Source organism: Notolepis coatsorum, assembly GCF_963971535.1.
Source record: "Notolepis coatsorum genome assembly, chromosome: 6".
Lineage (NCBI taxonomy): Eukaryota > Metazoa > Chordata > Actinopteri > Aulopiformes > Paralepididae > Notolepis > Notolepis coatsorum.
The window spans coordinates 80,485,066-80,511,340 of NC_140170.1; the positions used below are offsets into that span (position 1 = coordinate 80,485,066).

The window sequence follows — 26,275 nt, forward strand, 5'->3', positions numbered from 1 at the left end:
TTTGTCACAAATCGGATAAGAATCAGGTTCGTACACAAAGTGAATAGTGCCATATATCTTCATACATGACCATACACCTAGATATCAGTTGCTAGTGCTTTGGATACTTCACATTGAACTACGACTGACCACTTTGGATAAGTGTGAAGTATTTCACCAATATCTCTCGTTTTGGTCATCATATAGATACTTAAAACCTTCTAATGTAATTTCCAATACCATACACATTGCACATATGCCATAAGTACTCCTGCACAGCCCCTATAGATGATAACATTCAGACCCTCTTTGCTAAGCTCTGTGCCATTAAACCTGCATGGCCCCAGAGTTGTAATACTGTAATATACATCTGTAAATCTAACTGTCGCTAAAAAGAAAGTTAACTCAGTATCATCCTGTCTCTTCAGATTACTCTCTGTAGAGGCTTTAATTGATTCATCCTATAAAAGTGTCCCCATGTCGATTGCGCCACATAAATAATTGATTTGTCAATGGAAAGCTATTGTTGTAAACATTGACTGTAGATCAAGGGTACTCGATCAATTTTATACCATGGACCCTCGAATAGACTGGTTGGTGGTGGGAATCTGTTAGAGATTAAACTATACTCCATCAACGACTGACCCTATGAGAACCACTGCTGTAGATATTCACTAATGACGCTGTGTTCTTTTCTGTAGAGTTAACGTTATATATGTGCTTTTGATTTCAAATGTATGTTAGCCATTCAGTTACGTGTTCAACTGATACACCCATCATTCCACATTATGCTGTAATGTTTGAATAATCTCATTTCACCACATCCGAATGTCTATTACATCATTTTATTGTCGGCACATGTGGGTAAAGGCTTTATTTTGTACATTGTAGGCCAATTTCAATGTTTCTGGCAAATTTAAAGAGGCCAGGAATTGGTGCACAACATATTGCATGGCAAGTACAGCCCTTCTTACGCTGTAAAAATATTCATCAGGTACAGCCCTCTTACACTGTAAAAATATTCATCAAATACACCCCTTACACTGTAAAAATATTCATCAAGTACAGCCATTCATCAAGTAATTCATTTACAAATCATTTCAAACACTATTCAGTTATTTTATTTATTTCAATGTCTTTCATCTTTCTTCTAAATTAACTAAAATACCTTTTGGGTTTGCTGTTTAGTACATTTGTTTTTGATGAAAAAACAATGGTCATAATAGTCAATAATCATTGATGAAATTCAACTATTTTTTTTAACTGTCCATTTAAGTGGTAAAATCACTAAGTAAAAATGTGGTAAAGATCTTAATTATATTTACATTCATACAAGCTTCCCAAACGTTAACCTTTCCAAAGCTGATCTACCAATCAATTGATGGAGAACAGAAAGAAATATTTTTACAGTGTATGTTTTTTATTTATCATTCGTTTTGCCCATACTGTGTAACAGCTCCTCATACAGACTTTACACTCTGCACAACTTCACAACGCATGCCTCTGATGTCAACCCCTACTCCCCTCTCAACACCACATCCTCTTGTGCCTGCAATTCTTCTGTTCTATCCAAACACAAGTGACTGTTGCCTGTTAACGTTCTGCATGACCCAAAATGCAAGCAAACGCATTACGCGTTTCACTTGTGCTTTGAGGGTCGCGGTCAGAACCCCCCCCCCCCCTGTCACAGTGTGACCATACCTGTACCGGGTGCTCCATAGACGAGTGCTTCCTGAGAAGTCTTCCCAGCATCCCTCTGTGTGCTTGACTAACCCCCCCCCCCCCCCCCCCTCCCCCCCTCCTCATCCTTCTGCTTCAGAGAACGCCGGTTGCTTAGTCACACCTGCCAAAAAGCTGGAGGAGACTATACGCCTGGCGGAGTTAGTCATAGAGGTCCTTCAGCAGAACCAGGAGCACCACGCGGAGGTGAGTGGGACGCTCCTCCTGCCTCCTCCTTACTCCTCCTCCTCCTTACGCCTCCTCGGGAGGACTCCCTCTCCCCTCACTCTTTATTCTCACTCTGAATCTGGTCTCACCCCCGGCCCCCGTGGATTTATAGCTTTATTATCCTCATGTCACCCTTCAATGTACGGGTGCTGTTAGACTAAAAATAGACCGGTTTAATCCAGGAGAGAGAGTTTGATGGAGCTTGTCCACCTACAGTAGTAGACTTTGAGGGGAGAGGCTGCAGACCGGACATGCCGTTGTGTGTGTGTGTGTGTGTGTGTGTGCAGTTCTCTCCCCTTTATTCATTATTCATGGCTCAGTGGTGCAACGTTACGTAAACCATTAGTTGTCTTGAGAGAGAAAAAAAGAGAATGTTCTATTGAAGCTAGCCTATTGCAATATACAGTAGGTGGCGTAATACGAATGTAGGGCACTCATAAGTACTGCATGCTCATTATACTGTACAGTACCTTGATGTAGAAACAGTATGAGAATATGTGACAGAAGATGGTATCACTCACTACAGTCATTTATTACCAAAAGAGAACACAGCTTTGTTTCTACATTGTGTTTGCTCGTGTGCACCATAGACTGATAGGAGAGCATGATGAGCATGTATATATAGATATGGAGCTCGAATTGATAGAAAGTCCATTTGACCGGTTCTCCTTTAAGATGGCCGACGTAGGACATTCAATAACATTGTCATGGGAATGAACATTGGTTTGATGTAAGAGACTCAGAGAGCTGGGCGGGCGCGTTGCTGCGGCAAAGGCATCATTTGAGTCGACATCCATTCCAGTCGTGTTGAACATACAGCACCACAGCACTGTCCTCTGTGGTGCCAAATACCGTGACGTTTGTTGTGGATGGCCTCAGGTTTGCAAGTGTACTAACGGTATGAACACTAGGTGAAGCTTATATTTGCCTTTCAGAAAGGTTCTGTTAACCCGTCGTTGTCATATTATGTACAACAGTTTCCACAATATTTAGAGACAAACTGATTGGCTTGATGGCGAATATAATGTTAAAGATTGATATCTAGATAGAAGATATATGTAGAAGATAATGAAGCAAGGAGAAGTCAAGCATCATGATAGTCAAAGCTTTCCAATGTACACAGATTCATGGGACCAGTATGATGGTCTGCTATGGGAGATTAGCATTGACAATCTATGACCAGTATGATCTTTTGCTATGGGAGATTAGCATTGACAATCTATGACCAGTATGATCGTCTGCTATGGGAGATTAGCATTGACAATCTATGACCAGTAACATCGTCTGCTATGGGAGATTAGCATTGACAATCTATGACCAGTAACATCGTCTGCTATGGGAGATTAGCATTGACAATCTATGACCAGTAACATCGTCTGCTATGGGAGATTAGCATTGACAATCTATGACCAGTATGATCGTCTGCTATGGGAGATTAGCATTGACAATCTATGACCAGTATGATCGTCTGCTATGGGAGATTAGCATTGACAATCTATGACCAGTATGATCGTCTGCTATGGGAGATTAGCATTGACAATCTATGACCAGTATGATCATCTGCTATGGGAGATTAGCATTGACAATCTATGACCAGTATGATCAAATCAAATGTATTTGTAAAGCCCGACAACACACATTAATGTCCCCATGGGCCGGACACGTCTTCAAGAAGTCAAGAAGAAACATCACAATAAATCAAGAACAAAACAAAAACACCATAAAGTCCAAACAATTTAAAATAAATAAAATGAATGCAACACTCCCAGACATACCCCACACGAAGGTAAGGAACAACTCACTAAAACCTAGCAATAGGAAAAAATGCACCACAGGCAATGTGGAGGAGAGAAACCTTAGAAGGGCCGTTCAAGGGGGGATCTCCCTTCTTAGATGTCGGTGATAGTAGTAGTGTTGCAATAAAACAGGCGAAACAGTTGGTAATCATGCACTCATATGTTTAATGAAACACAGATAAGTGCATGCAATAGCAACTGAACATTTTGAAAGATTAAAAATAGAGCTGATGGCGGATCTATTTGAGGCAGAGAGAGTCGCCTCCTCCCGGTCATCATCACTACGAGACAGCCACTCACAGGGAGACAGGGAGACAGCCACTCACAGGGAGACGGGGAGAGACAGGCGTTAGACAGTTTGCATGATTGTGATGGGCGGACATAGCAATAGATACATGTGGTAAGCATATATGTGAATAGAATAGATATATGTAGTAAGCATATTATGTTAATAGAATAGAAGTACTTAACCCAGCAATGAACTCAACGTCTAAACCACATTGACAGACCACGGACAGAAGACGGTAAGAAGCTGATCCATGGCCTCGTGGTGCACGTAGAACAGTCACTGCAATCTTGGCCAAGACCCCGAGACATCCACCACCTTGTTCAACACTACGAGACAACCACTCAGAGAGATGGGGGGGGGGTTAGAGAGTTTCCATGTTTGTAGTGGGCGGAGATGGAGCAATAAATACATGTAGTGAGCATATGCATACATGGTGACAGTAGAATCAAAGTGAAATTGTGTAATAGATAGAACTACTGCAAGCGTATGTATACAGGATGAGATACAAGATACAATAGCTCAAGTTGTCTGCTATGGGAGATTAACATCGGCATTCTATGACCAGTATGGTCGTCTACTATGGGAGATTAGCATTGACAATCTATGATAGCAGGGGATAAATCACGTGTCACGTGGCTGTGGATGCTTTCAAACCATCAAAGTTAGCTGAATAGCCCTAGTAGCAAGTTCCACTACTGTTTGTCTACTAGCCAGCCATGATATCCACTATGGATTTTTACAATTTACAATTTGATGATTTTACGTTTCAGGCTAATCATTTCAGGCGTAATTCTGGTCCTAAATTAAGGAGTCCTTCTACAAAAATGCAAGAAAACTGTGGGATACTACGTAGCAACCATCATCTCCTTTCATTAGTGCTAGATGTCAGTTAGTCTCAGCCATTTTGTCCTACCTAGCTAGCCATGCACAATGCAAAGCTGGCATACTGTATCAATCTGACAAATGGAAACGACACAGTAAACTGTTTGCACGTACAATGACAGGCTAACGTAACCGTTGTGAAATGCACATATCAAGTGGATGTAGTGTTATAAAGTTGTATGTTACACTGGGTGCTAGCCCGGAAACAAATCTTTGCGGCCGGTGTCGTATTAAATAGGATCAGTGTGAATCACTTACGGATGTATAACACTTACAAAAAAAGGTTTTAACAACCAGAATGTGGGGAAATAATATAAAACCAAATTAAAACATAACCTTTTTTGTTGATCTTGATATGATAGATAATCTGTTCAAACTGAGACAAATACACACAAAAAACTAGCATAATGGCAATATAGACATATAGGCAATGGCCAATATAGAAATTGTTAGCTAGCAAGATTAAACGGTTATATATTTAGTTTATTTCCTCTAATTTACAATGGTGGTTGGCAGTGTGTTACCTTGGCAACAAACCATATTTCACTGGTCGATCCCTATTCCACGCCGATCCATGCGGTATGTAATGCAACAGCGGAACGCATTTGGCACCACACTCTGAAGAAATGCCCATGTCCATGACAACATTATAAAATATAGGCCTACCTATCTCAAATCCCGTCCTCTTTTCTTGATCCTCCAATCAACAACCGCCGCTTCGCCTTGTTCGAGGGAAGCAACAGTTGCGATTGGAGGATCAAGAAAAGCGGGGCAGGGGTTTGAGATAGACTATCAATTCTACAGGCGGCCGTCTTAACAAAGGAGATGACCGGACCCGTGACACACCCACGGCGTGGACCCTCTCTATCCATTCCAGTTCTGTGTGCATAATAGATCTAAAGGTGATCCAGTGTGGTCGTAGAGTCATGCGGATAAAGCAGATTCATTGTATCTCTCTGAATATGCTTGACAGGCGGCAGTCACAAGTTCTGGAGATCAATCGGTACAGTATCAATGTCTCTTCTTCTCCTCAGTCCCCATCACAAACCTCCTCCTATCGCATGTGGGCCACTAAGGCAAAGGGGGCTCCTCCTTTCCAAGGCAGGGGACCAAGGAACTATAGACTCTAGGGGTGGGGTGGGCTACTGTAGGCACAGGAGTGAGCACTGTTAGAACACAGTGGCCTTGTTAACGCCCTCTAGCCTGCACAGCATAACGTTATCACACAGCATGTTCATTGGGCCATGAGAAGTGTCTCCTCCTCCAAGCATGCTGATCTGATAGACTCCTCTTTAAGGTGTACTCCATGTGATCCTCCCAAGTCCAATCCACCATACACATCTGCCCCCCCCTCCCCCTCCTCCCTCCTCCATCCAGCGTTTGAGTTCCACAGCTCACACACTCCTTCAAAGCATTTCCTAGCAAAGCTTCTCTTTCATCACTCTGCTTTTTTAGTCCTAGTTTTTTTTATTTATAAATTTTTACCAAAAAGTAAAAAATAAACTATAAATGAAATGCCTGAAAGATACGTTATTGCTCTTGTACTACATCTCCCTGTGTGCTCACTGTCCATATGATTGGTGACTGTTCACAGGGAAAAGAGGTATGTGGTGAAGCTGAATGAGAGATACCCCCCCCCCAATCCCATTAATGGTTTGTGCATGTCCAAGTAGATGATGTCACACACACCCCTCCCCCTCCTTCCCCTCTCCTCCTCCTAGACTGCCCCCCCTGGAACTGTTGCCTTGACAATGATGATGCAATGATGCAATGATGCAGCACTATCTGGCAGAGCACCGGGGTGTGCTGTAGAGTTCAGGGCCTTGCCTGTGTCCCTTAACTGTCATAATGGCCGTTTGCCCCTCCCCCTCCCTCCCCTGGTGGAATCCGATTCGGTCCTTCCCCCCTTGTGCCCGCCCCCTTTCCCGAGAAACCCACACTCCCTGAATGTGATGGAGAAACAGCTTTGTTTGCTGCCTGTCGTTCTAACACTAGTGCTGTCTAGCATTGTGAATGTTGGGTGGGGGTGGGGGGGGGGTTAGGCAGGTAAGTGGAGAGGTAAGTATAGTTTTTGACAGCCAATGCTGATGGTTAAGCCTTTGTGGCAAAAGGGCCTTTTTTTATAATTTTTTTTTATATGGAAACAAAGCATGTTGCATAATGAGAAGGGTTAAGCTTATTCCTGTTTCACTGTTGAATTGATGAGTCACCTTTGAATGATGAGCAAATGAGCCAAGCCAAGACTGCCAGCGAAGCAACAAGTCCATAGTGTGTGCTCACTAGTGGACGTCTTATCAGAACCTCATGGCAGTAACTCAATTGGACCAGTTCTTCTAAGAACACCAGAGACACTGGGCGCTGCAGTCTTCGGTGTGCCTATATAGCGCGAGATGGCAGAGTGCATGAGTCACATGTACGTACGGGGGGGGGGGGGGTATGTTAACGATGTGAATGGTGGAACGCTCGTCTCTTATTAACGGGGAAGCAAAAAGCATGCAGGGAGTTTCACGTTTTGCATGAGAAAGGCACAACTGGCCGTGAGTCTATAAGATGGACGATATCGTCTTGAATAGAACGAGGCGAGGCAGAACGACGGCCTCAACGCCGACTGTATGTATTTTTAAACACGCTATGCCCAGAGATCAACAAGTGATGATTAACGACCCTCCCCTGAAGGTTCTGATCAATAAGGGTTGTGGATTGATTCATTCTCACACACACAGACCTCGATGAGTACATCACACACACACACGCACGCACACACACACACACACACACACACACACACACACACACACACACACACACATTGCTCAGTTTACTGTACGTTAGTTGTTGATATATGAGGGGGGCCAAATCTAAATCCATAATTCTGAAGGTGGGAAAATAATTGAGACTCAATATTTTCCATCTGACTTATTCACATGAAATAATGCAGTAGCAGCTCTAACAATAACACAACTACTGAATGTCACTTAGTGCTAACCTACTCTCACACAGTATAGTGGCTCAGGTGCGACTCAGACACACACACACACACACACACACACACACACACACACACACACACACACACACACACACACACACACACACACACACACACACACACACACACATACACACACACACACACACACACTACAGTATCAGTCCACAATTCTCTGCTAATAAATTGTAGACCTGGTAACTGCGTTAAGAAGGTGAATACCACTCAGTTTAAGTATAGTTCAGGCTTATGGCGGATATGGAAAATGTGTATGCAAATCTTACAAGATTCTTTGTATGGTCTAGCAAAAAAAGTGTCAGTAACATTCAATTCAGTAAATTCACATATACAATTCTTACAAGGAATTTTGAGAATCTGCCAAATATGTTTCTTATAAAACTTTTCAGTATGGGTGCCTAGGACAGTTCACTCAACATAAGCAAATGTCTCTGCGAGCTAGAAACCAGAGAACAATATACATTAGTTGTCACAGGTCATAGCAACATTTAAATGTACATCTTCAGTGGTATTCTCTTTCTGAAGCTGTGATCAGCTCCACCTGGCTTGTTGTCTCTCCTCCTGGTTCTACTTCTAACCCATCCACCCTGTTGTTTTGTTTGACTGGACTCTGCCTGTTCAACCCCCCCTTCCCTCCACTGGTGTGTCTCTAGGCGTTTGCGTGGTGGACGGACCTGATGGTGGAGCATGCTGAGAACTTCCTGGCCCTCTACGCCGTGGACATGGACGCCGCCTTAGAGATCCAGTCTCCCGAGAGCTGGGACAGCTTCCCCCTCTTCCAGCTGCTCAACGACTTCCTCCGGGCCGACTGTGAGCCTCTGCTGCCTCCTGCTCCACACTCTCACTCCCACACGCTCACATCCTGGAGTTGCACATAATATATATTATGTATATATATATATATATATAAATAAAACTCCTCAAAAAAAGTTTGGAAACGTTATTTCGGTTGATTAGACCTCTCCTTTAACTCATTGACCGCTGGGGATTAGCCTCATCCTGTAGTAGCTACCGCCACCGCTGGGAGTCGCTCACCTTGTTTGCAGGGCTATAACTATTTAAAAATTATAGCTATGGATGCAATACTATGGCCCATTTGACATCGAGCATCTATCGTTCAAGATGTGAAAAAGGAATATTTTTTCCATTCCCGTTTTATACTGTGGTGAATATAAGTATGGTTTTAGAGCGGTTTAGGGTAATTCCTGGGAGGCTAGTATTAGGCCGCGATGCATATTATACTTAATCCATTGGCATTTCGTCCCTATACACGCTACAATAAAAAATTCAAATGCATATGATCGGTATATTATGTTCCATCATTCATGCATGCATGAAAGGGGGGGGGGGGGGGGTAGTTTCTGATTAATGATTGTCAATAACAGCATTCGTTAGTACAACAGCATACGCTGATCAGGGCGATGGCTATGAAAACAATGCACAACCAAGCTGAAATTGACGTTAAATTGCTCTTACCTGTGGCCGATGAGATTCCAAAAAGAATATTCCAATTATTTGATTGCCATCTGCTAGATCGTATGTCCATTTGGGCCACGACATAACCCCCCACAGCATAATGGATCGGGCTTCCCGAAAGCGATTCAATGCGATCGGGTAGACCCCTCTGTCTAGGCTAGGGCTGTCGCGGTAACCGCATCACCGCAATGGAGAACAGACAACCGTGACATCCGTGGTAAAAAGAAAAAGGGGGCGTCATCATTTTTAACTCGGTTAATTTAATGACGAGATTGCCCCGTCCATCCGTTTTCCAGTAGCATGAGCTAACTTCATGTTTCGATACAGTTTACAATTCACAGATGAAATCAGGATTTATTTTCATATCCCGGACTCAAGCCCCCAATGTATACCTTTTCCTGTATTAATCTGAACCGTAGTAGAGTACATCAGCGTTCTCCTAACACTCCCGGGCCGAAGTGCCGGTCATGTAATGTGCTTGTTATAACTAGCCAGACTTCTGTACTGTAAGGTGGTGACAGTAAACACTCAGTTCTCTCAAGGACTGGGCATTTATTTCCGTTTGCAGCTCTCTATTCTTAATGTTATTGACTAACGTTAAACGCAAATTAGTGCTGCCTCTCTCTACCGTCTCCGCTACACTCGGGACTACATTAACGTTATCATTGATATTATGATCTGTAATGTCAACTGGATAACGTTAGCTTTGTTTGCAAATGTTGGTTAACGTTGGTTAGCTATAGGCTAGCTATCTATAACGTTAGTGTAGTCCCGAGTGTAGCGGAACTTAGTTTCCCCCAATGATGAACAATGATGACACAAGTTGTGATATTTAACTAGCTATGTATGTGCATTCAAATTCACTAACGTTAAAATAGTGTTATAATAACGTTAAATGTTCGCTCAAATAACGTTAGTTTTAAGTTGGAGAAGGGCATATATCCCACAACGCATCACTCTTAAAGGAGCAGGCAACACCCTAATCTACTTTTATCACATTTCAGAATGTTGAGGGACAAATGGACAGATTATCAAACATGTTTAAAATAGTTTCTGGACTTCTACGACCTTAGATTTTTTTTTCAAATAACGATCGCGGGTAAACTCTCATGTCTTAATAATAACAAATATATATACAGGTATATAAAAAAAAATATTAAAAAATAATTTAAACAAAAAAAAAACGAGTCGAATGTCCTTTTTGCACCCGTGGGCGGAGAACAAAGGGATTTAGAATTTCTCAGAAATGCTCAGGAAGTCGCGCTTTTCAGAAATCTGTAAAAATGGAAAAATTACAATTTCGAGTGCTTTGAGATGTAATATATGTCTCCTTACTTGCTAAACTAAATACGACTTGTGAATACGTTTAATTCTTGCTAGATGGTATGGTTCTAATTATACCTGTATCCCCAGAGAACTACAGCGCGTCACGAAACGCACATACGCGCACACACACAAGAGCAGCGTGTGCGCTGTGAATAGGTGTTACACCCCGCAGAGGTGAGAGGTATCAGAGACTCGCTACCCCCCAATGTATGAATTATCTCTTGCAATAATATCCACGGGACTCGACTTTTTGCAGTCGTTGTGTTTGTGTGTGTCACGAACACACACGCCAACATATTAGAGCTGGGCCGTTAATGGCGTTAACGTGCTGCGTTAACGCGATATTAGTATCGCGCGATAATATAATTTTATATAATATTTTTTTTTCTTTTTACGTTTTTTTTTTTTTTTTTACATTTATTTACCCAGGGTAGGTTCGCTGAGCACAGATGCTCTTTTTCAGGAACGCCCTGCTTCACATTCACACAGTTCCATTCACACCTGGGAGCTGCCCAGTACAACCACAGTTGACACCATTGGCCACTGAGCAACTCCACTGGAGCAGTTGATTTGCATTGGCAGGGTTTGGCCCTGTCTGGCACCCAACGGGAAAAATATTATAGGCACTATAAGTAGACACCGCTACATAAAACAAGCTGGTCTGCCTGAGTGACTGGTGGAAGAAGGAGAAATAGAGATTGGACTGATTGAGTCAAGCCATGTCACATAGTTCAAGTTTGAAATGCTTCTTTCTGTTTTACTCCTGAGAGTGTGCTAGATACTGTACTGGTAATATTATTTATTTGTGTTAACTTCTGAATAAAACAACTTATTAAACACAAGTACATCTTATTGAACATTATTTTGATATTTCATTACCAATTATCATAGAAAAACAGCTTTTTCAAACAGTCTGTAATGCATTTTGGAAACGGGAGATGGGCTCATGGTGTAATGGGCCACCTGGCCTGAGAAACATAAGGAGGAAAGAAAAAGTAAGGACTTACTTCTGGTCATTATTTGGGTAGAACACACATATTTTGAATGCCTTCGGCAGATTAATTTGTATTTTTTTTGAGCCATTTTAATCTAGATTAATCTAGATTAAATCCAGGATTGCAGATAGATTAATCTAGATTAAAAAAAATAATCTATGCCCACCTCTAATATATATATAAAACACTGCAGTCTTTGATTTTCACTGTTTTTATTAGGCACGTTTTCACAACAACCAAAAAAGCAAATAGGCCTACTCAATATTGTACATTGCAGTACTGTGTTCAGATAAAGCAAAACAAAATTAAAAAAGAATAAATAAATAAAAATACACTATACTGTAAACACAGAAAATCATGGCAATTGTGCATATGACCCTGACACTTCCTCTCAAATGGGACCCTGTAGAGTTGCTTCATGGTGATGTTGTGCTTTACCAAGATGCGTCTGATGGTGGTGATGCTGACATGGTTGATGTTGTTGAAGACTTGCCTATCTGCAAGTATTTGTTGCCGTAGCTGGTGGAGACGGATTGCATTGTCTGCTCTCACTAGGTCCACAACGGCAAGTTCCTGCTGTTGTGTGAACAGGCTTGGCGTCCACCCCAGAAGGTCTTCTAATCATTCTAGAGAAATACAACCACAAATTGTTATTGGTTTGCTTCTTTTTCTTACAGTACTATATATACTGTACTTTACTGTATATACTGTACCATCCACTGTACTGAAACATCTCAATATAAGTAATCATGGTATGCTGCAAAAGGGGCATTAGCACCCTGCAACACAGTACATGGTAATGTGATATGGTACAGTACTGTAAATACCATCTGAGTAGAGTAGAAAGTAGAGAGGTGAAGACATATCTGTTTTCCAGTTGGAATGTTCTTATTATGGATGTCACTGTGAAGCAGCTTAGATTAGGGTGGACTCTCTGCCCAGCATCCCTCATAGTCAGGCCATGGTTGATGACATGGTCCACCAAAGTTGCTCTTATATCATGCCCCCCCCCCCCATAACTTTTTTTTTGTACATTTTAAAGTTAAATGTACCTATATGTTTTAGGCATGGTCATATAATATGCTATCTAGCCTGTGTGTCACTCTAGGGCTAGGCCTCCTGCTGGGTCTAGTCATTGGAATGACAAAGGAACGACAGACTAGAAACTGGGCCTTTGTTCTAGGTGTTCCAGGTGTGAATTTGTCTAGTGACATTGATCACATTGAATTCTGGGAGTGTAGTTTTTTCATTAGATAGCTGAATGAACTTGGATCCTTTCCAACTCCTGTGCTGGAATGTACCGGTAGTTAGGATTTTACCAGAATGTTTGATAGAACATTGATTGAAAACTATCGGCTCGAATTTTACAATTGATGGCTTATTTTGAAGGTATTAACCTGTAGTTTTATATTATGTAACAAAAAAAAGGCAAAATTCTGAGGAGGAGGAGCTCCATACCTCAGACTCCTAATAGAAGTGCGGTACCACCTCATCCCGTGGTGATTAGCCACACACACAACCACGGTGAGATGTCATACCGCGACAGCCCTAGTCTAGGCTACTCGAAAACTCCGCCTGGATGAATTTCAATGATACACAGCCACATACAGAGTCACAAAGGGAGTGCGACATTGGCCGCATACCACCTGGCGGCGGTATTGTACTTTTGCGATCTCAGAGTCATTCCATATGGTACCACAGCCTTCCTGGATGATTTATGAATGGAAATAGCGAATAAAAGAAATAACGATCAAATAACGTATATAACGTGGTTGGCGTTATTCGATTGGCGGACAAACACGATGCGTGGACAGCGCTGGATGAGTTAATAATACCAATTGGTATTGTATTTTATATGGTTGGAAAGCCTGATTAGTCACCTTTACAACGAGGTACAACTCGTAAAGGCCTCTGCATGCTACAGCAAATTCAAAGCAACTTCGACACAACATCGACAAAGCAACGGTGTTGCAGACACTCTACCTTTATGCTTCTGCAAAATCAACGCGCAGCCTATGTAACATTGTACCCCGTATGTAGCTAGGTTCCCTAGATAGATGACGCTTCCCTTCTCAACCAACCCATTGATAAAAGCAGAAAAATAAGCATAATCTTTACTTCCGGGCGGGGGGTTTCAAAATAAAAGAGCGAGTCTAAAAGCACCGTAAATACGTTTATTTTTTACAATATCTAACGTTACACGAACCTAAACTAATCTAAAGTTAGTTTAGGTTCGTGTTAACTTTGGATAATGTACAAAATAAACGTATTTCCGGTGATTTTAGACGTCGCTCTTTTATTTTGAAAACCCCCGACCGGAAGTGTTATAGTGTCTGTTGCTAGCAGCTTAACTTTCTGTGCTTTTCGAGCTAACGTTACCGTAACATCATTAGTTTCCAATGGAGAGGACCTCGGCTCACATGCAGCTCAAACTACCTATTGGAATAAATTACTTGATTGATGTTTAACTTGTCCCTGTGTGTGTCCAGTCATTTCGACTAGCAAACGTTGTATTTAACGTTACCTCAGGACGGATACCATTGTATTTACTTGGTTAGCTGTGTAGCTAATGTGGATAGCATTTTGAATAGACTCAATGCTAGCTGGCTACAGCTTTATTTACTAAATTATGGAGGCTTTTTAATCGTCAAGGTAAGAGAGGATTTGTCATGATCAACTGAAGGCGTATGCTATGGAACAATATGTGCTTGGGTTTTCAGAAAAAGGCGAGCTATGTGACGCTAATTATTTAGCGTCAACGCTGGCTTCAACAATGGAGGATATTATTCTCTGCGGGACTAATATTATTCTATGACAGCCCCGCCCCCATTCGCTAACCAACCAATCACTGCTACGCAATATCAACGCAACGGTTGTTCAGATTAGATTCTGGGGACATGTACGCAACGTCCAAGCAACACAGTCTACAAGACCCTCTAAAACAACCGCGCTGAAATCGCGCCGATGTTGTGTTGCAGTTGCTTTGAAGTTGCTGTAGCATGTAGAGGCCTTAAGGAGCATGCATTTCTGGAATGAGCAACACAGCTAACCGTGTGGGAAGCGGCTCAAACAAATCCCCTGCAATATTCTTCTGTTGATATTCACTCTCGTTTTGAGTTTCTTGGTGGATTGGATGATTGCACTCTCCCACAGTAATAAGGAAAAAACAACACACATTGGCCATTTTTACACTTTATTCACTTTACACTGTCAGGGACCTCAGTAGCGTGTGGAAGATCCATGCACAGTCACAACAGCTTGGCACCTCCTCATGCTGGTCACCAGCCTGGTCACACACTGCTGTGGGATGGCATCTCATTCCTCAACCAGGATTTTCCGCAAGTCAGCCAACATGGTTGCGTTTGGTCACTCTGGCACGTACAGCACGCCCAAGCTGATCCAATCCACCAAGCAACTCAAAAGAGAGTTGCTACCAACTGAAGAATATTGGGATTTTGGCACATTTGTTTGGGCCGCTGCCCACACGGTTAGCTGTGTTGCTCATTCTAAGAATACATGTTCCTTACAAGTTGTACCTCGTTGTAAGGGTGACTAATCAGGCTTTCCAACTATATAAAATACAATACCAATTGGTATTATTAAAGGGGAGGAGAAATCTATCAAAATTATGTTTCCAATTATATATACACATTAGTACTGTATAATACACATATTTATATATATATATGACATCCTATAGCTACTGCACATATTTAAATGTATACCATCAATATCGACTCATTGTCTCTCTCCTCAGATCACCTGTGCAATGGGAAGTTCCACAAACACCTGCAGGACCTGTACGCTCCTCTGGTGGTTAGATATGTGGATCTGATGGAGTCCTCCATCGCACAGTCAATTCACAGGGGCTTTGAGCGCGAGTCATGGGAGCCTGTCAAGTAAGGAGCCCTTCCCCTCGATATCGCTGAGCTGTAGGATGGTTGCGAGACGTGAGGCGCCCTCTGGATATAAGCTATGGAACTTTGAAAGCTGCTCTATGCAGTAGTTCACAGAGTATTCCTCCAGGTCACCTTCTAAGAGTTGGTAAACTCACGTTTTCCATTCAAGGGAATAGTCATCCACTGTACTACTATACCTCTTACCAATTGAATTTGCACACATGTTAGGGGCATTAGGTGAGGTCCGAACACATTACCGCATCTCCATCTTTTTGTTTTGTGAACTAACCCTCATATCTTGTGCTTCTGACCTGTTGCCAGGGAGAGGTCGTCTCTGGTTTTATTATGTTGCGGAGTTTGTCTTTATTCACTCGCAATATGCTTATTTTGAATTTTTGTGCCTTTTTATTCTTTTCATATTTTCTTTTCATTTTCACATTTGCATTCCTTGTTAACCCTTTATCTGCCAGGGATTATTCTGATCTTAATCCACTGTCTGCCAGTACTGTAAGTCTATGGAGATGTTCCCCTTCTTTGCAGGGCTATAACTTTTTAAATTGTATTGCTAAATTGACATTACTATGGCCCATTCAACGTCAAGTATCTATCGTTTAGGATGTAGCAACGTTCTACTTTTTCATTCACATATTCATACTAAAATACGGTCTAAAGTATAAATATGTTTTTATCGTTTTCTGCAGCATTCTGCAGAACGTGATTTATAGCCATAAATACATATATTACATCATCAAATGTAGTTTGATACCGATTGACGTCAGATTAAAATGTTCAATTGTACAAGGTCCTAATCGTCATGCCTCATTATCTGCTGGTGACCGGGGGGGGGGGGGGGGGGGGTTATAAGTCCGTGGCCGACGTTAAATCATTTATGTAGTATGGGCGATACATAGATCACAGCAGTTTATATGGATCATAATACATAATAAGCAATCACGCTGAAACTTACCGCAGCTTCCTCTGACCGTTGGGTGGTCAGCGTGGAGCAGAAAGTTCGCGATTATGGGATGTTGATATATGCGATCCATTTCCAGGTTGTATAATAATATATACGTCCAAATCATGTTGTTTATCGAGTTATTGGCAACGGATCGCTATCCAGTGTGTCGAGCTCGAGTCCCGCGAGCGATAGCGAGTGGCCGGACCGAATATGGATGAGCACCACTTCCTGCCGCTCATTTCCTGTTTGGGCGATCCACCGATCGGCCACCAGATGGCGCTCTTGAACCGTTGGAGAGTTGAGAGGAGATCAACAGGAGATCTCAAGTCTCCGTGGTTGAAATATGATTGACATGACAGACTTTTGAAATATTGATCTCAAAGACGCCTTACGGCGTCATTGACAGATTACGCATGGCGGATAATGACGTGGTAACACGTCATTGGCGAATAAAGGGTTAATATTTATAGGATCTGTTCTGATAAAATAAAAAAAAATACTTGTTTTCTCATGATATAAATTTGTGCTTATGCTTGTGTAATTTTGTTAGTTTTCTGTGTGTGTCTGTGTGTGTGTGTCTGTGCGTGTGTCTGTATGTATGTGTGTGTCCCAAGTCCAGCCCATTTCTATTACTGTAGGTCTATGTATACTGTGTGTTTTCTGTACCTGACAACTACTGTTGGTCTTCTGTCCATAATGTGCCATGTTTACGTCTGAATATGATCACTGTATTTATGTCAGCGTTTCTCAAACGTGTGTACCCCTAGGTGTACGTGGGAGTACTGCAAGGGGTATGCAAGAAGATTTCTTACCATTTCAGAAATGAATAAAAAAAGGCTCAGTTATATCACAGAACCACACCAACACAATGATTTCCATAAAATAAGTTCATACACTGATTCAATATTGCTAAATGAACATCACCTTACTATACTCAGTAGTACTAACTTGTATATTTTGTACCCAGTTTAAACTTTTATCACCTGTACATAGTATATTGCTGTTGCACTTTACTGTTACATTTGCATTCTGGTTGGATGCCACACTTATTTTCATTGCACTGTACTTGTGCTGTATAATGACAATACATTTTAATCTAATCAAAACAATTCTATTAAATTCTATGCAGCATTAAATATGTTCAAAGTTCAAATGGTCAAAGGAATGTATAATAAATGGGCTATAAAGAAGATTGTCGGTAAAGGAAAAAATTAATAAGAGCCCCAAAAAAAATATCCCCTCCAAAAAGTTTGAGAAACGCTGATTCATCTGACTTTACTCGTCCGTTTACTTTGTCGTTTGTATTATTTGGACGATACGCGTCACATGTCTTTCTTTCCCATATTATACCACTGTTATGGACTTTTTACTTTTTTCTTTTTGTCTGTCTTTTTTCTTCTAGGAGTTTAACAAGTAATCTGCCCAATGTGAATCTACCAAATGTCAACCTCCAAATTCCCAAAGTACCCAATCTCCCGCCAGTAGCCGGACTATCAGTTAACCTTCCACAAATGCCTAGCTTTTCCACACCGTCATGGATGGCCGCTATTGTTGACTCAGAGTGTGTATTCCACAAGTTACACTTTAGACCTTAAACTAGCGGAGAGACTGCATTGGTATGAAGATGCCACCGGGCCGCAGGCTTACAGAACTTCTAGGGGTTCCGACCCGAAATTGAAATTGACGGAATGTTTCAAAAATACAAATTTTCAAAGAGTCACGTTCTGTGTGACGAACGGGTTCGCGTCCCGTCATGTTCATGCCAAGAGCACTCTTCTTCCGACGGCTTAGAGTAGGTGTTTTCTTTTCTTCTTCTTCTACTGGAATGAGAGGCTGGACGCTTCTCATTTGGCTCAATATGCATGTTGTTGAGCTGGGATGCACAGAGATACAGTACAGATACAGTACAGATGCAGTACAAATAAAGTAGATACAGTACATATACACTACAGATACAGTACATATACAGTACATATACACTACAGATACAGTACAGGCCTGAGCCATAAAACAAGTGCTAAAAGAGGCTAATTTGGGGATGTGATTGTACAGGATATGTTTGATTGGAAAACATCCCCATTTGAAACTTAACGTCATCATCATCCTCTTCCTTCTACACTCAACCTTTTGTCTTCCACTTTAGATAGGAACTAGAGTGGGACATTTCTCTTTTAGCTTCACCTGCAGTACATTGTCCCAGGTCCACCTCTGTACCTTGACCAAACCTCTAGTCTTATTTGAAAGGGTAGTTACTGCCACTGTAAAAAAATAAAAATAAATCTCAAGTTGTTTCAAATGTTTTTTATCATTGCAGCTTAGGCTTTTTTGTTGTTGAATCAACTAAATAGGAATAGATAGTGTAAACGTACTTTTTGTCCAGTTTATTTGACTCGACTCAAACACGCCAATGCTCTAAAGTGATAAAAAAAAAATTTACAATTTGTGATCCTATTTTTTTTTATAGTGGGTGGGATCTGCAGGGATGGGATGGGGACAGGCTTTTAACGCTCTGAAGCCACATCTTCATCAGTGCAGTTGACATCTAAGTAGACCGTAGATACCTGCCCTGCCCCTATCCTACCCCTCCCATCCCCTCCCCGTCTCTCTGCCTGCATCCCTCTCCCAGTGAGCCCTACTCAGGATGGCAGCTCCAGAGCCCCTTTAGAAAAAGTCTGCATGATGTGTTTTATAATCCAGATAATCCAGGCCCCCGTCCTGCGTACGCTGAGAGAAGTGATGGAGGGGGTGGGTGGAGGAGTGGTGTATCTGATTATGTGCAACAGTAAAAATCAATTCAGGGAGAGAATCCTTTCTCTCTCTCTAAAGCAAGAGACCGCACATGAATAGGAGTCGTACACGCCCTCCCTCACCTCCCCACTGATCCTGTGGTGTCGTAGAACACGGTGATTAGATGCTGTATCTCTGCGGTGACACTCCTGCATGTGCCCCCCCTTCGCCTCAGACGGTCAATAATCATGCTCTGCATAGCATGGTTATTGATTTGTTACAGTGAAAAGAAACACCTTTATTTTCCCGGTACGCTGACTGTCTGAATCGCCCCGCAAACAAACAAACCATCAGCGGCGTTATTGGCGTCATTATCGCCGCGGACCAGTCTGTCAGCGTGTGGTCAGAATAAACGCTGCCGTACGGAGGTGTGGGGGAAAAGCATCCTCCTCTGCACCTCTCCTCCCCTCCCTCACCCTCTCTGTCCAGCAGGGTGACCTGTGACCTCTGACCTCTTGTGTGTGCGTGTGTTTGGGTCAGCAATGGCTCCGGGACGTCGGAGGACCTCTTCTGGAAGCTGGACGCCCTGCAGACGTTCATCCGGGACCTGCACTGGCCCGAGGAGGAGTTTGCCAAGCACCTGGAGAACCGCATCAAGCTCATGTCGAGTGACATGATCGAGAACTGCGTCAAGCGGTGAGTTTTTCCGTGATTATTGCGACCTGAAATGCTTGATTTTGCAGTGGCTTTTCTCAAAGATTGCAGTGCGATTTCCAATGTTTTCGGTGTTTTTATTTTGCGGGAAAATTGTGAAAATGGCAAGTCAGTGAAAGAAAAGTCAATATTATTTAGGCTATATATGTGCAAAGTCACAAAGTGGCCAAACTGGACATGAGAACCCGGATTGGACATTTATGAGCAGCTTGACCATTTTAATGCGTAAATTGGTCAAATTTGCAAGCTGTTGCACATATTGCAGGGTTTGGTTGAATTTGCTAAATAATTTTTGCTTGTAAATGTCATATAACCTAAAGTGTAGAATGATCATACTGTACAAGAAGCGAAAGCAAAACAGGAGCAGCTGCCGGCCAACGAGCAAAATTATATCACTTTGATTAGGTGAAATATTATTATTATGTCAATAATATATTTCTGTGATGAAAATGTAAACCTTTTAATTTTACATGGAGCCAAATTCTCAAGGCACACCAGTTGAGAGCCAATACCCTAGATATCAATGTTGAGAATTTTAATGACGTTCTTTCAAAATACGTTTCCTCATGTTGGTCGTGTATTCTGTCATGTAATGACGCGCAGCTCGTAACGCTCTCTCTCCCTCGGCGCCGCAGCACCAGGATGGCGTTCGAGAACAAGCTCACGAAGAGCAGCCGCTCCACTGACTTCCGCATCTCCCCCACAATATGCACCATGTACAACGTGATGGTGGACGCCAAGGACCAGTCGGCCAAGCTATGTGCCATGGAGCTGGGCCAGGAGGTGCTGCTTAACCCAACACACCACGTGCCCTCACCTAGTACTGTTACAATACACACCACGTGCCCTCACCTAGTACTGTTACAATACACACCTCACCTAGTACTGTTACAATACACACCACGTGCCCTCACCTAGTACTGTTACAATACACACTCACCTAGTACTGTTACAATACACACCTCACCTAGTACTGTTACAATACACACCTCACCTAGTACTGTTACAATACACACTCACCTAGTACTGTTACAATACACACCACGTGCCCTCACCTAGTACTGTTACAATACACACCTCACCTAGTACTGTTACAATACACACTCACCTAGTACTGTTACAATACACACTCACCTAGTACTGTTACAATACACACTCACCTAGTACTGTTACAATACACACTCACCCAGTACTGTTACAATACACACTCACCTAGTACTGTTACAATACACACTCACCCAGTACTGTTACAATACACACCTCACCTAGTACTGTTACAATACACACTCACCTAGTACTGTTACAATACACACTCACCTAGTACTGTTACAATACACACCTCACCTAGTACTGTTACAATACACACTCACCTAGTACTGTTACAATACACACCTCACCTAGTACTGTTACAATACACACCTCACCTAGTACTGTTACAATACACACTCACCTAGTACTGTTACAATACACACCTCACCTAGTACTGTTACAATACACACTCACCTAGTACTGTTACAATACACACCTCACCTAGTACTGTTACAATACACACTCACCTAGTACTGTTACAATACACACCTCACCTAGTACTGTTACAATACACACCTCACCTAGTACTGTTACAATACACACTCACCTAGTACTGTTACAATACACACCTCACCTAGTACTGTTACAATACACACTCACCTAGTACTGTTACAATACACACTCACCTAGTACTGTTACAATACACACCTCACCTAGTACTGTTACAATACACACCTCACCTAGTACTGTTACAATACACACTCACCTAGTACTGTTACAATACACACTCACCTAGTACTGTTACAATACACACCTCACCTAGTACTGTTACAATACACACACACACCTAGTACTGTTACAATACACACCTCACCTAGTACTGTTACAATACACACCTCACCTAGTACTGTTACAATACACACCTCACCTAGTACTGTTACAATACACACTCACCTAGTACTGTTACAATACACACCTCACCTAGTACCGTACTTTTCGGACTATAAGCCGCGGCTTTTTCCCCCATTTTTCGACCCTGCGGCTTATATAACGGTGCGGCTTATATGTGGACCAAACCCGAAAATATTGCTTTTTTTACTGCATTGAAATGTTATTTATCTGTTCCCTTATTTTGCTAAACTTAATACAACTTGTAAATGAGTTAATTCTTGTTATTTGTCCGACAGTATTGTGACAATCCCCTCTGTGCACGAACCCTTACATATGGTAATTAAACATTAAAACACCTGCGGCTTATAGTCCAGTGTGGCTTATATATGTACACATCATTAAATTTAGCTGCTGCGGCTTATAGTGCGAAAATTACTATGCTTATTTTTTTCATAGATAACAAACGTAAAAAAGAAGTACTCATTGACAAGTCTTTGTCAAATAAGACCAAAGAGGAGGGAAGACCTCAATTATATTGAGTAGGGAGATGTGGATGGATGATGTTTTGTTTTTTATTGTCTTTATTTCAGAAACAGTACCACACTCATAATTGATGAGCTAATTGAGGAAACTGTGAAGGATATGATTCAACTTCTGGTGGCCAAGGTACATTTATTCATCTTCCCTACTGTAAAACACAAACAAGCAAATCAAATGAAGTATAAATCCTGATTTGATCATGTTTGATGACTCCTGCCGGTGTGTCTCAGTTTGTGGTGATTCTGGACAGTGTGTTGGCTAAGAGCTCCAGATACGACGAGGGGACACTGTTCTCCTCCTTCCTGTCCTTCACGGTGAGAGGAAGCCTCTCTTTTATTCTTCTTCGTTTAGGATTCAGTCTTCAAGTTGGCTAATTTACATTTTCCATAAACTTTCATTAATATCAGTGACAGTAAATGTACTCATATAAACCTCTGTGAACTTGGTTCTGTTTGCAGGTGAAAGCTGCTTCAAAATATGTGGATGTACCTGTAAGTGTGATGCAGTCCTGAATCTCGTGTGTGTGTGTGTGAGTTCTGTGTGTGTGTGTTCTGCGTGTGTATGTTTCTTACTCTATTGCACCCGACTGTCTTTGCTACATTGTGAGATCTTTGTGCCCATAATAACAACTGAACATATACGAAGATACAGCTAAGCTGATGTTCATGATTCAAAATGGATGGAATGGAATACACAAACGTCATATAGAATGCATACTTTTAGTTTAGACACTTAACATTCAATAGCAAATACTTTTCTACTTTTACTTCAGTAGAATTTGAATGGAGGACTTTTACTTTGACCAGAGTACTCATTTATCTGGGTATTTCTACTTTTACTTAAGTAAAGGAACTGTGTACTTCTTCCACCACTGCCCAAATCCATAAACTGTCTTGTGTGAATTAATTTGATTTGAGAGACTACAGAGTTAAAGGGTCAGGATGTGTGATGTCATTATGATGTCATTATGATGTCGCATACTCCAGGAAGTATCAAAATGTCAAAGTATAGTATAATGTCAGTGAAATGTAAATGTTTCTTTCTCTTGACCCTCTCCTCCCCAAACCACACGTCTGTTTGTTTTCCCCCTGCTCTCTCCGCAGAAGCCCGGGATGGACGTGGCCGACGGCTACGTGACCTTCGTCCGCCACTCTCAGGACATGCTGCGTGATAAGGTCAATGAGGAGGTGTAATAGAAAGGTTATTTGATGTAAGTAAGATGCCGACTCCTCCTGACTCAGTGCAGGGAGGGGCTTTTCAAAAATGTGGCAAGACAACGGGACAGAGGGGGGGGATAAGTCCCATTTTTTTTTATGAAGACCAGTGACCTCGACCTGGGTAGAAGAGGCCCCTTTATCTGGATTCTCTCACCTCTTTTTTCTTTTTTTTTCTCTTTCTCTCTCTCTCAGTATTTCCTCTTCTCTGTGAATGGTAGCCGCTGCCCTCTGTATTCTGGTGTACATAGCCACAGTGCTTTGGGACCTTTGTGTTATTAAAGGTCCAAAGAGTCCAAAGAAAAGCACTCCCCCCTCCCCCCACCACCACCACCCCACCCCACACCCAAATCCCCCCCCCCCCCCCCCCCCCCCCCCGTCCGGGACAAGGATTATCTAAAGCAGTGCTCTCTGAAACGGAACTGAAATAATGTGCAAGTCATTCATATGATAATAGAGGCTACTTACTGTATCTACTCAAATTATTTTGGGAATATTTTTCTGGGCTAATCGCTGCACTCGACACTCCTTATGTAAGCGTGTGAGTCATTAACATCTAGCGCGGTTGAATCAGATTTCAGCACTATATCCTTTTAACCTGCGAATGGGGTCGGTGCGGCTTAACGTCCGTCAGCATCCCGGGGTCAACGGCAGGTCGCCCGCACAGCGCCACGCAATGCAAACCCAAGTCAGAAATGTGGATATTCTTTCCATTCTGAAAGTATAACATCAGTATAGTGTGCTGAAAGTATAGGGATTAATAGGCGGTGAACGTAATTAAGTTGTACTAAAAAGTATTAAATGTGTACCGAATACATAAACATAAGTATACTAAATCCTGAACTATACTTTCAGGAAATAAACTTGAGTATCCTTTTTTTCTTCACTTGGGAAACACAACAAGAATTTCTAGTCCCTGAAGGCAGAAACCCTGGTTGTGTGTTGCATTGTGGGCCGGAGTATAGGATGAAAAGAACATTGATCGACGTAGGATGTTGGCGTGCTTTTTACGCCCCGGGGTCCATTTCAGGGTCAAGGAGAGAGCACTGTCTTCTAAAGACATAATCCTAATACGATACATTGAAAGTAATGTGTCCTCCATGTGTGAGTTGCGTACTGCTGTGATGTGAGTGTATGTGTGTGTGTGCGTGCGTGTGTACTGTATGTACGCGTGTGAGCTTCACAAATTCAATACAGACCTGTGTCTCCACACAGGTGTGTGTGTGTTTTGAGTGGTGTGTGCAGTGCATTGGTGTGTGTTACGTTGTGTCGTACATTTGGAAGGTACGTAAGAGTGTGTGTTGTCGGCCGCCTCTTTGGCTCCAGCTGTCTGTGTTGTCGGCTGAGGGTTCGGGATGTTTGTCGGTCCTGTGCTCCAGCAAAGTGTTTGTGTTTTAGTTTTTTTTGGGAGAGACGTATGCATGTGATACTGGTGTGTGAAGTGTGTTTTTGCTTTAGTAATTGAGGTCCTCACAGGCTGTCCATCACTGCTCTAGCGTGGACAACCCGCCCCCACCCCCCTCTCTCACCCCTCCACCCCCTACTGTTTGTGTCTCTTTGTGTGTGGTCCTACATTCAAATCCTACCTGACACTATCACGTTAAACTGTTATGGGAAAAAATATATATTTAAAAAATCTGATTGTTTCAGTTTGAACAATATTTTTAAAATATAATGTAGTTGTGTTTTTAATTTTTTATTTTATTTATGTTTCCCCTCCTCCCCTCCCCCACCCTTCACATTCATGCATTTTCATCCATCTCTGCATGCATCTAAACACCTGAATGTTGCATAGGGTGTGCTGTATCTCTTGTCTTTCACTGGTTTATTTAACCCCTTCCTCCTTGGTTCTTTTCCCCCCTGATTAACACGATTCCTGCTGCCTCCTCTATTAAAAAAAAAGAAAGAAAAAAAAGTGGCACTTATCTCTATAGACGTTGTTTTAGCACATTCTGTTGACTGGCATGAATTTTTAGAGTCAAATAATCTTTCTGTGTACATCTTCTAGCATGACCTTCTTCCTCCAGAGTTCTTCTACCTCATAATATGCACCTATATACAGTATATATATTATACAGTGCAAAGTGCCTCTCGCCCGCACTCACTCAGCCACACCTGCCAGCACTGCATGCCCTGCACGCTCAACTGGACTGTGTGTGAAGTGGACAGGCATTAGATCTGGGCCTCCTTCTTGGATCATTCACCTGTATCTTACCCCAAAAGGATGCTCAGCAATGGAATAAACAAAACCAAAAGAAAGACAACCAACACCAACTCCAATCCGGGCGTTTAGCTGTTCCTAAAGCCCCTGCCTACTCACTCCACATGTATTAAGTTGACCTTGTTTTTTTTTTCTTTTTAATCGGAGAGATGCCGTTTCTGTCGCTCTCTGTGTGCTGTTCTCTTATAACTTGGAGTATCTTTGAGCCCATCTCGAGTCGGTAGGACTCTTCCAAACGAAAGGTTGTGTGAAAAAAGGTATAAGAAAATAGCACCAGCGCCCCCTGCCTGTCAAACCATTTACTCACACTCTCATTGTTTTTTATTTTTCCTGATGAACGTCCTTGTGGAACGTATAGGTTAATTATTGTCTTCGGTAAAAAATA

At 42.1% G+C, this 26,275-nt stretch overlaps 1 protein-coding gene across 1 annotated transcript in view; it reads left to right on the plus strand.

The window, feature by feature from the left end:
* LOC311230547 (calcium-dependent secretion activator 1-like) overlaps window positions 1–26,275 on the plus strand; it is a gene marked incomplete at both ends in the record, with an annotated part of 154,270 nt that overhangs the window by 122,234 nt on the left and 5,761 nt on the right. The window contains 12 exon segments of the mRNA XM_084316855.1: window positions 1,799–1,905; window positions 6,488–6,496; window positions 8,554–8,710; window positions 15,455–15,596; window positions 19,822–19,977; window positions 20,631–20,778; window positions 22,506–22,523; window positions 22,525–22,581; window positions 22,686–22,769; window positions 22,914–22,946; window positions 23,559–23,643; window positions 23,646–23,665. Coding sequence (XP_084172981.1) covers window positions 1,799–1,905; window positions 6,488–6,496; window positions 8,554–8,710; window positions 15,455–15,596; window positions 19,822–19,977; window positions 20,631–20,778; window positions 22,506–22,523; window positions 22,525–22,581; window positions 22,686–22,769; window positions 22,914–22,946; window positions 23,559–23,643; window positions 23,646–23,665 — 1,016 coding nt within the window.